The sequence below is a fragment of the Epinephelus lanceolatus genome, chromosome 14, assembly GCF_041903045.1.
Source record: "Epinephelus lanceolatus isolate andai-2023 chromosome 14, ASM4190304v1, whole genome shotgun sequence".
Taxonomy (NCBI): domain Eukaryota; kingdom Metazoa; phylum Chordata; class Actinopteri; order Perciformes; family Serranidae; genus Epinephelus; species Epinephelus lanceolatus.
Genome location: NC_135747.1, coordinates 34653795 through 34673096, shown reverse-complemented (window position 1 = coordinate 34673096; position 19302 = coordinate 34653795). Strand labels below are relative to the sequence as shown.

General features: G+C 41.3%; 1 protein-coding gene across 1 annotated transcript in view; it reads left to right on the top strand.

Moving 5' to 3' along the window:
• Positions 1–19302, top strand: part of LOC117251145 (aryl hydrocarbon receptor-like) — a 52722-nt gene that overhangs the window by 11290 nt on the left and 22130 nt on the right. Inside the window, exon 2 of the mRNA XM_033617144.2 lies at positions 4744–4934. Coding sequence (XP_033473035.2) covers positions 4744–4934 — 191 coding nt within the window. The remainder of the gene's footprint in view (positions 1–4743; positions 4935–19302) is intronic.

Genomic DNA, 19302 nt, shown 5'->3' with positions numbered 1-19302 from the left:
TCTCAATCAGAGCATTCTTAGCTGACACCCAGCGGTTCACTGTGTGTATAAATTAATACCACCAATAATAATTTTACAGTGCCAGGATTAGGGCTGGGCCATATAACGACTGTGTACAATATATCGATGTATTTCAAGCTCTCCAGCAGCACTCAGAGAGACACAGAGCTGCTCCTCTGTTTAATCTGTCTGTTCATTAGTCTACAATGTGCCAGTGGTATATGTTGCACGTGCTATGCCAAATCAGTCTGTGAGATGAAATTACCGCAGTAGCACACGTGCAATTGTGGTTTGTGTGTGAGGCAGACTGTAGCGCATCACCGTACTTCTTGGTAGTTGTAGTCCGTTTTGTGAAACAGAAACAGCGCCTAGATGCAGGCGACAGATGTGTTTAACAAACATGTCATATACAAGACGTATATAATGAGGACAAAATGTGTCTCGCTTCTTCCCTCCCTCGGCCTCTCTGTTGATGCTCTGTGCATTAATAAGATTAATCATTTTCCAGCACGAGGTTCATTTGAAAGGCCATGGAAAACAACTTTTTAATTGTTTTCAGACAACATGGATTTAAGCCTACTTGATACTTTTATACTCATGTTATAGTTTTGTGTCCTGTGCTGCGAACCTTTAAACCTCTGTAGCTCTGGTGCTGTATGCAAAAAGTTAACATACAGCCCTGCTATTTATTTTGTATAATTTTTCATTTACATGTTGTGCAGCTGTATATTTTCAAACAGGGTATAAAATCCCTGTCCTTGCATTTTATTTTGATCACAGCCTGTTTTTATAAAAGTGCTCGTAACATCTCAAATGTGGCTTTGACTTGCAGCTGAACATGTAGCCCATTTTGTCAGATACCGAGATATATATTAGCTTGAAAATACTGAGATATGAATTTTAGTCCATATTGGTAAGCCCTAGCAAAGGTCTTAGTGTAACCACATCAAATCAAATGATTAGGATTTATTCTTGCTAGGTCTTGATTGTCATTGCTTGCTGCTGTCTGAGGGATGCAATGATTGAGTGTATACCTGAAATTTCACCAGGGTATACAGTGTATGCCGGTATTTGTGTGCAGCATTAGTCGAAATAAACCCTGGATTCACAAAGGTAGATGTAAAAATATTCTGCTCAGTTGCAGGCTATATGTTTACAGTCCTGTAACGTTATCCCCACATTTGGCAGTGGCCACGTTTATCAGGGTTCCCGGCTCTTTTTTTATAACCAGGCTCTATTTTGTATGTGCACTCTGGCATGTTTTTTGCATTTATAAAACTAAAAATCTCAGTTTGTATCAGTTTATTTTCATCGTGAATTACAAAAGGGTTGGTGGGCCACGGGCCTCAAGTTGAATATCACTGTTGTATAGTCAGCCTGCTGCGGTCAGCTGGATCTCCGTCAGTTTAAACAGCTGTAGTCTCTTTAATAATAAAAAAACTGTGACTAGAATTTACTATCAGCCTCATGCTCCTGATGTGCATGGTGGCCTAGTAAATGAGAGGCGCTTTTGTCAGGACGTAGATTAAAGACATGTTTTTGGCAGAGGGTTTGGCACTTGTCAGGATTTAGTGATTAGACGTGGTTAAACTAAACAACAGATTGGCTCACGCTTATTAGCATCACATTCATCTCATTAGGTAAATAACCTTGTTACCTCGTTAGACTCCACACTCCTCCTGCGCAATGCCACTGCACGGCTGTACACAAAAGAAGCTGGTCTGGCAGAGGTGAGGAGGCGATAACAAAGCTGCAGACAGCTGGCGCTTTTGCAGAGATGTTGAGTTTTGATTTGGGGATCTAGGCATTTTGACATTCACTAGACTGAACAGTATCTTTATACTATCATAGTTTTGGTTTACTGCATTATAACTGTTATTACACTCCTATCTTTCCTTTATCGTTACCTTTCTTCCTGGCAGGATTGAGCCTCCATATATAAGCTGTAAGTATTTTTCCTCAGCAGGTGTGTAGTGCAGGAATGACAACAGTGGTGTTGTGTGTCGTCCCCGTTGCGCCCTTTCACTCGCACTTGGTTTCGCTCCCATTATAGCATGTGTGTCTGATTTGTGAGTAATGACATGTATCTCCAGCAAGCATGGGTGGTCTCAAATTTTGTCGCCCTTAAAGTGAAAGTCAAGCGGAGCAAATAAAGCTGCTGTCGTGGTAAAAAAAAAAGAGAGAGGTTTCCATTTTGACAAACTACACAAGTAGTTGATGAAATGACTTGTGGTGACTTTGTATATTTTGCATGCTGGTGTCTGTGCTGTTTATACTCGGCTGAAGATTGCGTCCTCGAGAAAAACCCACTCTGTATTGTTTTCGTGTTTGAACAGATAGACAGCGGATGGGATCTTTTTGCTGTTCAAAATTGGGTGCAGTTTCCTGTTGCTCAATGTCAACTTGATGTCCTGTTCACCACTGCAAAGACTAAGACTAGGGCTCTGAGTCAGAGTGCTGTACTTCTAATTTTGTGGAGCATTTATAGGCCCTTGTACACAAAAAAACATAGCTTCAGTTCAGGGAGTGTAGAGAGTGCTAGTACATTATAGCAGCCGTCCTGAAGGGAAAGACCACGTCAGTTTGCTTCATGCAGCACAGTTCAGCATCATCTGCTAAGGTTCTGCGCATGTCAGTGAAACATAGTGCAGTTTCTACCTTTTCATTATAGAGAGCCAAACTAACCTGAAAAGATGAAACATGACATTGTTGTATAGTTCCAAGCTATATAAGGATCTTGCAGTGATGGGTAGAGTTTAAGTGCTGAATTCTGTACTCTAGTACAGGTACAGTGACCCAGACCTCCTGTCTGTTTCTGTAAGCTGAAACCATTTCCCTCAGTTTTATTTACTTTAATTTCACAGATAAGAAACAATAAATTTTGAAGACAGTAAGCCTCCACAAAAATAGCATTTTAAGTCTTGTGTGTGATTTATCCTGGCTTCATATGAGCAGAGGAAATCGCTACTTGTTGCTAAGCTAATTTATACAATGTAAAATGCCATAAGCTTGTGCTAATAACGTTAGCATGTTATATTTGTTTGGAAAACATGTTTATTATAAGACAGTTGTTTTGTCGGTGAACCTTGTGAGTTGTAATGGAGCCGAATTTTGTAACGTTACCTTTGTTAAATGTTGCTGTTGTCCCTGGTTTTATATGAGAGGAGGAAAAGATCGCTAGCTGCTAGGCTAATTTATACAATGTAAAATGCCATAGGCTTGTGCTAATAATGTTAGCATGTTGTATTTGTGGGGAAAATGTGTCCAGATAAAGACAAATGTTTGTCTGTGAATGCTGTGAGTTATAGTGAAGCTGATTTGTGTACTTGTGTTTGTAACTGTCGCTGCTAAGCCTTGTTTAATGTGTGTTTAATGTGTGTTTTGAATCAACTAAACTTTACAGCACTTCACAGAAACCTCTGCCGCGGACTAGTGTTTTGGAGGCGTAACTGTAGAGTGACACAGACACACTTGCACACAAGTATACATGCTCACAACGGCGTAGGGTTTGCTCCACAAGTATAAACCCCCCTTTACATGTAACAGAGTTGTGAAAATAAATTACAAAATAAATGTAACTGTATTCTGTTACAGTTACTAAGAAAATATATGTAATTAAATTACAGTTACTAATCAAAATGTTAATAATTTCAAAGGGGTTATGAGGTGACACCACTTTGATAAAGTAATTAAAATAGTTAAATTAAGTATTACAATTATTACAATTAAGCAATATTACATGAGAGGGAGTGCTGAAGATAATCACAGCCTTTGAGTGTGATATTGCTTTTTATACTACAGTTTTACAGGTGCCAATTATTAGTGAACAGAAATAAGCGACAGCAGATTGTTTATTTAATCATTTCTGTGGCTCTGCCAACACAACCGGCTCTGCAGCTGGACTGGGACTGGACTGTTGCCAAGGAGCATTTAAACATTCCTGCACGTTAGCTTGCTGCTTTGTGTCATGTACATTTATCTGTACGTTTCCATTTATTGTGCAAACAGTGAAATAAGAGTCTGTTGACAGTCGCTTTGGTGGTATGTGTAATTCTGATGAGTTATTAGCTTTATCAGGTGGTACGTTGTGATGTCATTTGACATCATATGAACACCTGGAGGTTTGCAGTGAATTATCCAGGCTTCTCTTCTTCCCTTTGTTCTCTTTTGATGACCATTTATAGTTTATATCAAATGGTATCTGTGGAAATATGTTCATCTTTGCAGTGCAAAGTTTGTTACGATGACAGTTATTAAAGTAAAAAGTGGATTCCTGGCTCAACAATATACTGGAGTGGAGTAAATAGTAGTTGAGAACAGTTTAAACTTATAACGTGTTACAACCCATCTCACAATCTTGTTCCATAATTAGAATAAACTAATGATTATTGTGCAGGTATTTAATAACGACAGCTGTTACGGGGCCTTGGACAGCATTCCTGTATCAAACACTCATCATGGAAGCTGACGTTCAGCTGACTCCTCTGACCTGCAGTGTTTATTAGTCACATCACGGCTGTGTCTTTATTCTCTCAGTAGGTCTGAAACTGTTGCAGCATTCTCAAAGATACTATGGCTCATGTTTAATTGGCATGTGTCACAATGCGCCCCGCAACAGATGGCATGCTCTGGCAGGGCTGGTTTGCCAGGCCTGAACTGAATCAGCTCTTAATCACAGGCTTTCTTTATCATCATATTTAACACTTTAATAACCACCTATATGTTTTTCTTGTTCCTCCGCAGAAAGAAGGCCAGTGATGGCAATGAAGTTGTTAAATCAAACCCTTCAAAGCGCCACCGGGATCGGCTGAACGGGGAGCTGGACAGGCTGACAGACCTCCTGCCCTTTCCCGCGGAGGTTCGCTCTCGTCTGGACAAACTGTCGGTCCTTCGCCTCAGCGTGGGTTACCTGAGGGTCAAGAGCTACTTCAAAGGTAAGAATCAGCCTGGGTCACGTAGCAGCCGACGCTTACAGTTGCTGAAACTGGAACTGATTTGAGAGCAACATAGGCAAATGCACTGTAACAGTGACAGCCAGGGCTGGAATGAGAAGTATGCAGGAATCTGGTTTTAGGAAACAACACATCCTCAGTACTTGTAACCTTACTCCACCCTCTCTGTTACCTACAATAGTCACTGTGAAAAAAAAGATTTTTTTTAGATTGGAGTCCACACTTTAAGTTGATTAAACTCAAAGGCACCCTGGCTTTGAAAACATGATGAGTCATGTGTGAGTCAATTATATGTGAGTCACACATATAACATCTCCACCACCCGCAGATGATAGTTTTCTTTGAGTTAAACAGACATTTTAGCCGAGGTGTTGGCAGACGGGCTGCTGAGTAAGTCGCCTCGTTGCCTCGGGCTTCGCTGATGTTGTTAGAATTTATGTGTCTTGTCTCTGTTGCTTTGTAGTACATTTTCCGTACATTGTTTTGCCTGTGTGATCTTGTAGTTGGACCTGTTGCACTGAATCTCCTCGCCAATAGAAACCCTGCTGAAGCTTGGATGGATTAGTGATGAGCTTGCTCGCCAGTGGAGTAGTTGCCTAAATGTGCACAGAATGTATTCCAGCATCATGATATTATCAGGATTAGACATCTTTATATAATTTTCCTTTTTCATCAATGCTGGGGTAAGCAGAAATCTGGAAAAGGCAGCAGCTCTCCCTGTTCTGTCCTAAGCCCCTCCCACCAGACAACCATGAGCATGTGCACACACTTCAAACAGTAACCCAGTGTTTCCCATTCATTGATTTATTTAATCTTACTTCATTGAGTTGCACACAGCACATTCTCATAGCCTCTCCTTGCCCTGCTCTCCTCCTGTTTATCAGACCACAAATGAGACCTGAATCAGTTAGCTAGCCACCCCACGGTCCCTCCGCCTCACTCCCCGCCACTGTGGACTGCTTCTCAGGGAGCAGAGTGGGCAGCAGCTTGGGAGACGGACATTTGGTTGGTGGCTGTAGCGGCTCGAATTCGGCCAGTGCAGCAGCAGCAACAGATAGATTGCTAATCCTGCAGTAAGGAGTTAGGCAGCTGGGATTTGCCCTGGCATGATTCAGGTTGCTGCAGCTGCTGATTGCGGCTCTTTAAACAGCAAAGTGGTCTTATGCGGCAGGGAGTGCGGTGGAGGACATACTGTGATTCGAGGCTCTAGCTAATGTTAGCTACATAAATGTGAACATGAAGCTGCAGCCATGAGCCTTTATTTCTAGTTAGCAGAAAGCTAAACTGTTAGCAACATTTTTTCTCCATCTCTAAAACACTTTCAACTCTCTTTTCGACCCAGTTTTTGATAAGTCCATCTTCCTTTTTTGTTTGCTGTGCCTTGGAGGCAGTTGATGCCAACGCTGGAATGGATCTGCATTTGTAGAACAGCTAATAGAAACGCCCTCTCTTTGAAATGACCTGTGATTGACTTAAGTCTCCTGTCTCCCGGGCTAGATTTTCAAAAGCATGAAAACAGCCAAGAGGAGGTGCAGAAGTCTAGTTTTCTCTCAGACCTCTTGAATTACAGTAAGCTCAATGTTTATTGTGGCATTTTTGTACAATGACGCCCAAATTAAACGGCCTACCACAGCTTTAACTCATTTCTGTAGAGAGTGCTAGTACATTACAGCAGCCGTCCTTCTATATTGTTTTCTGTGCAAGCTGTTATTACACAGCTAGTTTGTACACAGCTCCCAGTGTTACACCAGTGACATGATGAACGACATGAAAGCAAAACCTAAAACAGCCCAAAACATCAAAACATTTGTAGCTGCAGACTGTAATTAGCACAGTGGTTTGCAGTGTGAACATCCAGTATGAATGGAAGTGTTTCATGCAGTCAGAGGAGTTGTGACATTCCAGCGCTGCTTGTTCTCACACCCTTTTGCCTACTTTTTCTTTGCTATGCAGGCGAGATAGGCCGAAGAGTTGCTATTGCGCCATCGTGCAATCAATTTAAATAGTAGTTTCCAAAAGCTTTGCTCACCTGCTTTTACAACTTGACATTTATGATGTGATAAACTTTCTCCCGTTTTGTTTACCTGCTTTAATTACAGTGGTATATCTGTTTTTTTATTGGTAGATATTTTTTTAGGATGTGTCCTGGATGTCTCAGAGACATGCAGCTGGTAGATACGAGAGATCATAACTCAGATGTAATTTAGATTTCTACATTGCTCCAAGTGCAGCATGTATTTTATGAAGAGAGAAGGTACAAAGGGTGTGAGGGTACACAGAGGTCATGATTTGGTTCGTACCCTTGTTGGCGAGTCACGGTTCAGTGTGAGTTCAGTACAGCAGAAACAAAAATGCACAAGGATACATTTCTTTTCATTTGTCCTGAATAGACAGTAGTGCAATTGTCAAAGTTGGACACAACCCTCACAGATGAACTGTTTTCTTGAATCTTTTTCATATTGTGTAGCCCTTGTAAGTGCTTGTGTTATCGAGAGCGGCTCTCTGGAGGCACTTGTCAGTCTCTTTCTTTTTTTGAGCCGTGCACTGTTCATATTTGGTAGCGCGATTGTGCTCAAAGTGCTGAAACAGATTTGTGGTTTTACCTTTGGTCGCTGAAACGTTTTTTTCTGCAGTGTTTACATTCAGTTTCTCTCTGTTCGGTGTCATCTTCATGGACAGACAGGTCATTTCTCTTTGGTACAAGCTGCTCAAGTTGCTAAGGCCCTTCCAGTTCTGCCATTTAATTCACTCGCAATAGACTCATGCTGATCAGCTTGTCATGGTAACCTTAGCACATGTTGCTAACGGTGTATGGCTTAAAATTTTCAGGTGGAACTCATCTTGCACTTGTATTCTGTGTGTGGCTGTGTGCACCTGAACATGATGTTTGGTACATTTACAAGAACTGTTACAGCCCTTAAAGGTACAGTACCCTTTCAGCTACAGAATTTGTCACGCATTCAAATTAATGGTTTTCTAGTTGTCCGTGCAAGGCAGGTTCTTCATGGTTTTACTCCACTGTATTTATATACGGACAGACAGAGCATGTGGAGTATCAGTGGAGTCATGTCAAGCTCCTATCAAACACCTTGTGCCAGATATTGTATTGATGCTTAAACACTAAAACCACGCTCATGCCATTGCTCACACATGAACTCATGTTCATAAACAAGGAGCATGCAGGAGAATGTGTGTACCGCACACCCCGCCAGACAAGTACTGGCAAGGGAGTGAAAATTAAAGTGGGAGCCTGAATGTAATATCTGAAGTTGAAATTCTGGTTGAAATTTCAGTCTGTACCCCGAGCAATTCAAATGATGCCAATGTAAAAGAGTACAATGTGTGTGTGTGTGTGTGTGTGTGTGTGTGTGTGTGTGTGTGTGTGTGTCTGTGTGTGTGTGTTATGCATGTGGCTTAAGATCCTGTTCCACCTCATTTAGCTCCCATTCTTTTCCGGTTGTCCTGATTTTCACCTACAAAACTCTAGTCAAAGGTCAACTGAAAAATTCCCCTGCACCAAATGACAGTTGCTGACACAAACAACCACAGGAAACAGAAGTGAAACTGTTTCTCTCTGCAGCACTGGATGAACTAAGATCCACTATCAGGCAGCAGCTCAGTCAACTGAAGAAAATGTTGGCGTTGTACATTTCTGCAAACCACAAATACATTATATTTGCACATTTCATATGTAGCATATCAGTGTTTCTAAAGGAATGTAGTACATGAGCTGACTTTGTCATTGGGCAGTTGGGGGGATGGTGGATGGCGTGACATCTAGGTGAGACAAATGCAAAGCTGCAGACCACTGTTTGAGAAAAATATTTCCTTCCTAAGAGCTCGTACCTGCAGTCTAGCACTTTAATTTCTTGAACCTGTCTTTCTCCACGGTGCTCATGGGCTAGAAAGTATGACACTGCATCTGTTATATCTCTGCTCCTTTCTGATTGCTATTGATGGCTGTTTTGGTGCCACCCTGCTTGCGCCAGATGTGCAAGCAACACCTGTTGTTGGACTTACTGCAATTTGGGCCTGGGTTTTCATGCTCTTAGTGTAGTCGCGGTGGTTGGGACCAATCAACGACATATTTTGCGGACTGTCTGTGTCGGTGCGTTGTCACCTTTCAAGTAGCCGAACCACTTCCAAATTATTGACGTTGTGAAACCTTTTACATCCACAATTTCGTCCGTTTTTTAGGATAATGCAAGCTCTTCTTCAGCTTCCTCACTTCCACTCCTTTTCCCCTCTTCTCGTTATCGCTACGCTACTTTCTATTTCTCCTCACCTCGGCACAAACTTTGCAGTGAAAAATGGGCGTATACAATGATGCACATCCCCAACACTGCAGATTGACTGACAGCTGTCTGTTAACGTCTGCTGCCTGACACGCTGTTTGGATCTATCTGGGTCTAAAAATGACTACAGTTTATCATCATCATCGACATACATTTTATTGCGATCCCGTTTCGAGATCACTTTATCGCCCAGCCCTAATTGTAACATATCCATGGTTTGCAGAATCCTATAATGCCAACATTTTTTGTAGTGATTGGGTTGCCGGCAACCTTTTGAAAGTTCCCTCCCTAAAAATGTGTCTTTGTTTTCCTCATGAAAAGATGAAATTGTGTGCTGATTTAAGAGTCCTTTAAGAGCAGCTGTTTTGTCTTATCAGTTTTGGTTGTGAACGCATTGCTGCTCTCCAGCTGACCGAGTCTGGCGTTTTGACCACAAATAAACTTTAAAACTGTGGGAAAGTCTACAAATGCACATTTGAAATATCCAGTGGTTCTTTGTAGAACACTGAACCTTAGTCATATTCATGGAAAATTTGATCATCTTTCGTTTTTATTTTTGTTGTTTTGCAGCCTCGTACATGCAGATATGTCCCTGCAATCTCTCAGTGTTTACGCCTTTGCTCGTTCCCCTGACACTGTCTTACTCCTCACCCCTCTCCCTCAGCTCATTTGACAACAGCAGTAATCAGGCACACTGAAAAGACGGTTTGTGCCCTGTAGCAGCAGAGGGCAGGATCAAAATCACATGTCACATCACACAGCCCATGTGCAACCCATCACCCTGTAAATACTGCTGCTTTGTCACTGTAGATCTGTGTCGTTCATTCTGCTGCCTTAGCAGTTACTAAGTTATAATCTTTGACCTTAGTTATTGATTAAACAGCCTGTTAATCATTGGTTGTGTAGACACACAATATAATCTAGTTCTGGCTAATAATCAGACAGGTTCATCTGGGTGAAAGGAGTTGTTTACAGGATCATCCGCTGGTACTTCTCAGTGCTTGGAGCCTGCCAGTCTGTGGGTTATTGGGCCTCCACTTCAGAGTATTCATTGTTTTCTGACAGAAAGACACACCGCTCAGTAAATAGCTGTTAGCTGGAAGAACAGGAAGTTTGTTGTAGTCTTAAGAGCGTTTAAAAGATGTGAAAACAATGGATGAGACAAGTTTGAAGGATGTCATTAACAGAGCATCTTTGGTATGTTTACGTTCACCGTGTGAAAACTGATGAAGAGTCATGGCTGGTTCAGTGTGTTCACAGGCCCTCTCATGACTCTCACATTTGAGTTCTGCACATCGTGCTTGCTGCATAATCACATCAGAATATGGGCTGCACTTTATTCACATTACCGCCTCGCCAGTGTTACACATGAAGGTCGGTTTACCAGTCATAAGGAGCGCTGCACAGCCTGCAGTAGGATGCCTTCTGTGGCTCTGGAGTTTGTCAAGTCTAATAAAATGATCTCAGCTTCAACAGAACATTTTAGTTACTAACTGGGAACATGGAGTAACAAAGCTGTTGGCGTTTTCCTGGCAGTGAATAGAAGCTATTGATGGTAACAGTTTGGGAAATGTAGGACCCAGTGTTTTTGAAGCCTGACCCACACCAAGCATTAAAAAGGCCTCTGCTGCTTTGGTTTTACTACTCTGTCCTGTGGGCCCCCTAACAGGGCTCGTGAAAATGTAAATCAATGGACTATATCTGTAGTTGCATTATGATTGATGTGTATGGGAAGGTTGCCTCTGATTGCTGACACACCGGGTGCGTTTACATGGGCCCTAATTTTCCAATTACAATCAGAACAATAGCCCAATCAGAGTAAAATTCACTTATGTAACCACCTCAATCAGAGGAGCCCAGTTGGAGGGCATTCCCAGTCAGGCTTAGAGGGGTGGTGTAATGTGTTCAATTGAAACATTTTAGCACCTAATAACCATGCAAATGCTTGATTGGTTCTCTCTGGTTGGGTTAAATATATTCCTTCTGCACATGTGGAAAGAATGGATGTGGGGGTAACATTAGGTGATGTAGCACCTAAAGTTGCTGTAGCTGCAACAGCTGTTTCTATACACCCCCTTTGCTGATTTTGACAACGAATCATTCATAATTTCAAAAGTTATCAGATCTTTGATAGTCCTACATTCATATGTGAGTGCTCTTCAATTAATGTTTGCTTTGATTTTCAAACAGTAGCCTCATGTTATGTTACAGGCTGTGGTGCTGAGTTGCTGGACATAATTTTTTGTCACTACCAGAAGCATCAGCCTGCATATGAGAGGTTTAGGGAAAATCTGTAAATTGTAGAATCTAACAATGTATGTGAGGTGTTGAGGAGATCTGAATTTGTGTTTCCTAGGATAGGGAAGGCATGCTCTGCCCCTACTCTGCCTCACTTACCTTGACATTCTTACCCAGTCTTACTTGTTTTGCCTAAACCTTACCAATCAAATCAATGAAGGCAACCAATACTAGCCAATTAGAGGGAGTGTAGGGCGGGTCATGCCTTTGCTATCCTAGAAAACGCAAATTCGCGTAGGGGACATCTGTAATTTGTAGCTACAGAAAGTAACCTAGGTTACACTAATAGTAAGTAAATAAGTAAGTAACAACTACTGCGTCGACATAGAGACTAGGCCATACCCTACGCCGTAGCTGGACGAGCACCTCCCCAGAAATGTAACTACACGTTGCAGGAACGCAGAAGTCCTATTTTTGTAAGCTGAAACCATTTCCCTCAGTGGAAACAAAGCTTTTATTTACTTTAATTTCACAAGAAACAATAAATTGTGAAGACAATAAAGCCTCCACAAAAATAGCATTTTAAGTCTTGTGTGTGATTTATCCTGGCTTCATATGAGCAGAGGAAATCTACGCTCATAGCTAGGCTAATGTATACAATGTAAAATGCCATAGGCTTGTGCTAATAACTTTAGCATGTTATATTTGTTTGGAAAACGTGTTTAGTATAAGACAGTTGTTTTGACAGTGAACCTTGTGAGTTTTAATGGAGTCGAATTTTGTAATGTTGCCTTTGTTAAATGTTGCTGTTGTCCCTGGCTTCATATGAGAGGAGGAAAAGATCGCTAGCTGCTAGGCTAATTTATACAATGTCAAATGCCATAGGCTTGTGCTAATAATGTTAGCATGTTGTATTTGTGGGGAAAATGTGTCCAGATAAAGACAAGTGTTTGTCTGTGAATGCTGCGAGTTATAGTGAAGCTGATTTGTGTACTTGTGTTTGAAATTGTCTCTGTTTAATGTGTGATTAATGTGTGTTTTGAATCAACTTAAATTTACAGCACTTCACAGAGACCCTGCTGCCAACAAGTGTTTTGGAGGTGTAACTGCAGAGTGACACAGACACACCACCGCACATGTATAAATGCTCACAACAGCGAAGGCCACGTGCGAAGGCTATGGTGTAGGGTCTGACTCACAAATATAAATCCTGTTTAAATTATATTAACAGGTGGAACCACTTCTTCCTCTATACTGTATGTATTGCATGAATTGAATTTTCTCTATGATGCTGGAAAAAACCTTCTTTAACTGTTATATTTCCGACATATTTGACACTTGACAGCAAGCAAATCAATTTTGCACAAGTCAAAAATGTTATATTCATGATTTGATGATGCTCTGGGGCCCATAAACACATCAAATCTGATGACTTTATTTAGTGTCCTGTAAACTGTTAAATTGGGATATGTCATTGGAATGACATTGGTAAGATGAAGAAATATTATCCATGTAACTGCAGCTAGTGATGTGGGTTAAATCTGGGTCAACAGACAATTAGCCAACCCTTCCTCATTACACTCCTCCTGACCTGGGTTAAAAGGTCATGGGACAAGACTGTGTCTGGTTTCGGTGACCACAGTTCTTCATTAAGTCAGTGATAATGATCATTTCACATTTTCACTTCTTGAAGAAACTAAGACAAGGAAGGAGTCCATGTGTGAGAAATACCAAAAGAAAGGCAACTTAACTGCTAGTTATGTAATGTAACTGTGCATAATTTTATGGTTTAGCAGTAAACTGTAGCTGCACTGCAGACTGAAGCCTCTCTGCTAACAGTAACAGGGATTAACCCACAAAAGTCTTCCCATGTTAACATTCCCAACCCCTGTCTCCTGTATGGAGGGTGTGGAGTAAAACCAAACGCCCCTGAATGCTTTTACTGGCATCAAACGCGTTCTTATAGACAAACACACTGTCTCATTCTTTACCTGTTGGCACTGGCATGGGCCTGACATGTGATATGTCTGCAATGATAAACAGCGTTAGCCGTGCCAACTTTCTCCTTATGTGGCATGCCGGTTTGATAAGTGCACAATAGAAGCCAAAAAAAGTGTGTTGTTCATTATCAGGAGGGATATTAGATTGCAGCATCAAGTATCTCACTGTTTTGTTTGTCTACTTCCAATATAAAGTCAAAGAGCTTCAGTGTCATGCTTTGTAAGACAGGTTACTCTCTGTGTATTTTAACCAGGGTGTTGATTTCCCTGACGCATGATCATAAATCAGACTTATTGCAAGATTATTGTTGTTTTGTTGCAGCTGCTCTCACGACAGAAACAATAATAATCCTAAAGCAAATCTTGCATGTATACTCTCTGTTCAGTGTAACCTCGCCGCAGATTACTGACTGTATTTCATCAAACAAAGAGGTCATTTGATAATACTAGTGTTGTGTAAATAAGCATAAAAGTGACTGAGGGTCCTGGTTTTAAGTTTCACAAAGATTTCTTTGTTTTTCAACACTTCATTTGTCTGTCCATGGAGAATTATGGGGGCTGCTACAGGAATGATTAATGAACACTAATAGCATTTTATGTACAAACCACCAGAGCTAAGATTAAACTAATCTAAAAAGATCTGGAAAGACAGGAAGATGAATGGTGGCATGTGGTGTGGAAAACTTTGTATCTTATGTTGCCTTCTGTTGTCGTAGCTGGTACAGATGGCCCTGTACAGATATGTGGGTGAGACCATGCGTTTCCTAATATAGTGAATTTAATTGTTTTACAGGAAGTGCACTGTGAGCATGAGTGCAACTCACTGTGTGTTAGTCAGTGAGTGTGTGCTTCTCTTTTATGTTGCAACAAACATTCACATGATAAAAGTTTCAGAGCATATGAGTTGTCTGGACATGTAACGATGCATTAATTTGGATTAGGGATGTCAAAGGTTAAAGGTTATTAGTTTGTTACTGCGCACCAAACAGGTCTGGCGGAAGCTAGTTAGTGGTGCTGCTCATTTGGCGATTACCGCTAGTAACGCCATCTTGACCTGACAGCGTTGCAGTGGAAACAAAGTGCCTATCCCCTGGTCTCCCCCCAGGTTGCTCTGGCTCAATTTTAGCCACAAACGTCCTTTAGCATTGTTAACACTGTTAGCACCGTTAGCATAATTTGTGATGCTAACATAGTTAACAGCGTTAAAGGGGAAGAATTTAAGCCACTTACTTTTATGGATGTAACCTTTGGGGAGACAGGAGGGTGGCCACCATCCAGCTACCAGTGATAAGTGCTGTATGAGCAGCGCCGTAAGCTAGCTCCTACCCGAGCTGGGTGGTGTGCTGTAGAGGGGCTAGCTAACCAGGGGAGACCAGAGGGTGGGCTGTGAGCATCATGTTTTTACATGTTAACGAAGCGAGCTGTCTGTTTGTCAGCAAAGCCAACGGAAAATGAGATAAAGGCAAGACATTTACAACACAAAACTTTAGTGCTCATTAATCCATTATTCAAATGCTGCGCTAATGCTTACTGAGTCAGTGGAGCGCCAGACTAAAAGAAAAGGCCTCCTGTATTTCATGCCATTTTCATTTGGCGTGAAATACATCATCAATGCATGAATCATTTCATTCATAATAATTAACCTTTTAGTTACATGTCAATTTTTGGGTTTTCGAAAGCAAAATAAACTGAAACTGACATCCCTAATCTGGATTTATATATTGAATCAATAATGAACATTATCAGCGCGCAGTAAAAACAATGACATACATATCGTCATCTGTGTCACCAAACAAAATCATATTGTGGCAGACTTTGTGATCTCAGCAAATATTGTACCATTGTCAAAAGCACTGATATAATATCACATCATTTACACACAGAGGAGGTGCCTGAGCTGGCTGCTAGCAGCTAACGGTGCTAACTCCACAAACAGTGCTAAACAACAGTCACAGTCCTGACAGAGGTCACGGTATTAGCCAGGGGGAACTGGAGGGTGGGCACTACGCCTCCTCTACAACAGCGTCCTGGTATGAGTATGAGCACTGTACAAAGCTGCAGCTATGAGCTAGTCAATGGGATACAGAAAATGCACTAACATGCACATGCGCCCAAACCGGCACACCACAATAACCCACAAAGAAGCTCAGATTACAGCACACACACAGAGGGAGCGTGACTTCATTCTCTGCTCAGGACGCCATCACTGCAATATAGCTTCATTAACACTTTGTATGTCCCAAACAGAAATAAAAGTGAAGGAATGAAGACAGAGTCAGTGGCAGAGAGATGTTACATATATGCAAACTTCTAGAAGTGTTTGAATAGTGTGTTAAAGACCTCCACATAATGTTAAGTTAAAAAAAACTGGATTCATGCAGTGCTGTACCATTTCACACAAAATAAGCTCTTGTGAGAAAATGGAGAAAGTAAACACACATTTCCAGATACACACAGCAACAGCTGTGCAGTACGATAAGCTCTAAACTTCCTCTGTGTAGGAAACTCTGTAGAGTTCAATAACTTAACCTCAGCCACAGTTTCAGTCGTATCAAGTTGGATGAGATAAGTTTGCACAACATTAAGACAGATGACGTTTTTATACACGTGATGGATTTCTTAACAGAGTCTTTGCTATCTGTGTAAACGAGATCACTGAGGTTGCCTCTCAGAGGTTATCCCAGTCAAAACATCAGCCTACGACGTATGTGCAAGTCAGGGCATGCCTAGAATTTAAGATAATGATCCCATAAATTGTGAGGTAAAAGAAAAGGCTTTAGAGAAAAGAACAAACATAAGCAATTTTGGGGGATATGAGTGAGATTTAAAGACCTGATAATGAAACAGGCTATTTATGGCTGCCTTGAAAAAGGCAGATCTTTTGGAGAGAGCTGGACTGTTCGCCTCATCGCGTGACTTTATGAGGCAGCGCTGGATATTTTGAAAGGCTTGTGGCTCGCTGCTGCTGAAAAATGTGGATTTGCTTTCCAAGTTCATTGAAAACATCCAGGGCCTGTTAGCAATCATAGTTGATGTGGTAACACCGTATCATGTGCTATAATTTGATACAATTTGGTATTTGGGATATCTGAACCATGTACACACAAACCCGTACACATGACACAAGTGTAACAGAAGGAATAAAGAGGTAAGAAGAACGTTTTAAGTCCTGGCAAACGTTTGCAGCTCAGAGGAGAGTATCAGTACGGGGAAGCCCAGTCTTGTTTGTTATTGAATCCTGATGGTCTCATTAGGAGTATTTTTTTCCTTTTATTTTAAGACGTGTGTTTTACACATACATGCCCTTAAAACCTCAGCATAATTCACCTGTCAACTCAGCATCATAATATGTGAGCGGAGGACATCTCACTGGGGTGACAGAAGTTGCCTGTTGGCTCTTGATTCTTGACTCGCCTTTCAGTATGTCGTGAGAATGCAGGCAACCGCTGGGAGACAGATTTAATCATGTTTTCATTTTTGTTCAATTTCCATTCTCTGGAAGGTTTGTTCTCAGTCACTCCTCCAGCTTTTAAACCACAGCGCTACATCTCCCTTCATACCCAAACCTTTTTTTTTGCTTCCCCTGTTGGCCGGAGCCGAGCTCGCCCACCAACGCTTTCTGTGACATTTAGAGTCTTCCAAAAATGCTCGTGTTTGTTTATGCGCCGAAACAAAATCAGCTGTCGTCCCACTCAAAGTTTGGTTGGGGGATCAGAGACACAGAAGATGTATTATTTCACTTATTCAAGGGCCCTGATTAAAATCTGTCAGGGTTCAGAAGGAATTTGAAAACATAAACAGTGGTTTTTACTCAGGAGTGTGAGTAAGCTTTTAGTGTTGATTATAATTTGCATATATTTCCAGACTTCAAACATTTATACTCAGCTTCAACATACAAGTTGTCATTATCTGTTGGCTATATTTAGAAGGCCAAGTCGGTATTTGTGTTGTTGTCTTACACGATGCCTTCCCTCTGAGAGCTTTAATGACCGCCTGGAGACTGATAAGAATCATTTTTGTGATATGATATGTGAGGCACGCCTAACACAGCGACCTGAATTGTGCTTTTGTTTTTTTTTGTTTTTTTTACTGTCTTTGCCCAGCTCCAAAACCGATGACATTACTTGTCAAGCATATAAAGAGCCCAGACAGCCAAAAATAGTTGAGCGGGTGTTGATTAAAAAAACAGATGCCCCCAGACTTCACTACCACCACCACCACCACCACCACCAGCAACACAGACATTGTGTCCTGAATGGTATATAATCACTGTTTATTTTGATCATCAAGGCCTGCTTGTGGGTTCTGTGCTGCAGCACACAAACCTTTATAAACCTGCACTACAGGGCTGGCACAAGGGCCTGTAAACACAACTAAATCGCAAGGATGAATGTTGGCATTGTTAATTTCTGCAAACAGTGTTACATTTGTTTATTATTATGTAGTAGAATTATTACGCTCATGCTTCAACAACGCTGTGGTTAACGTGTGGTTAAATTTAGGTACACAAACTGCTTGGTTTTGATTTATAAAAGATCATATTTTGGCATAAAATACCCATTTTTTGTGGCATTATCCTGGCAGGTCACGCAGCAATATGTCAGTAAAAAACAACAGCTTTTCATGGCACTATCCTGGCTGGAAATGCAGTGATGTCTCAGTAAAAAATACTATTTTGTGGCACTATACAAGGTGGGAACGTAGTGAGGTCCCTGTTAAAAAAACACCTGCTTTTCACGGCATTGTCCCCTCTAGAAAGGCAGTGATGTCTCAGTAAAAAACATAATTTTATGGGACGGTACCAGCTGGAAATGCAGTGATGTCATGATAAAAAACAACCTCTTTTGGTGGCACTATCCCGGCTGGAAAAGCAGTGATATCCCAGTAAAAAACAACTGCTTTTTTAATGGCACTATCCTGGCTGGAAACGCAGTGATGTCTCAGCAAAAAACATAATTTCGTGGCACTATACCAGCTTGAAACGCAGCATTATCTCAGTAAAAACCGACCGCCTTTTTTAATGGCACCATCCCGCCTGGAAACGCAGTGATATCATGATAAAAAACAACTGCTTTTGGTGGCACTATCCTGGCTGGAAACACTGATATCTTGGTTAAAAAACCCCCCACAATTTTGTGGCACTATGCTCGGTGGAAATTCAGTGATATCTTTAAAAAAACACCTGTTTTTCGTGGCACTATCCCAGCTGGAAACACAGCAATATCTCAGTAAAAAACAGCTGCTTTTTAATGGCCCTTTTCTGCCTGGAAATGCAGTGATGTCACGATAAAAAACAACCGCTTTTGGTGGCGCTATCCCGGCTGGAAATGCAGTGATGTCTCACTAACAAACAAAGTTTTGTGGGACTATACCAGCTGGGAATGCAGTGATGTCTCAGTAAAAAACAACTGCTTTTCATGGCATTATTTTTCCGGCTGGAAATGCAGTAATATATCGGTAAAAAACATCATTTCGTAGCAGTATACCAGCTTGAAATGCAGCATTATCTCAGTAAAAACCAATCGCTTTTTTTAATGGCACTATCCCGCCTGGAAATGCAGTCATGATACAGTAAAAAAACAACTGCTTTTCGTGGCATTATCCCAGCTGGAAACGCAGTGATATCCCAGTGAAAAACAAGCTTTCGTGGCACAATCCAGCCTGTAAAAGTATCAATATCTCTGTAAAAAACAACTGCTGTTTTAATGGCTATATTCTGCCTCGAAATGCAGTGATGTCACGATAAAAAACAAACGCTTTTGGTGGCGCTATCCCGGCTGGAAATGCAGTGATGTCTCACTAACGAACAAAATTTCA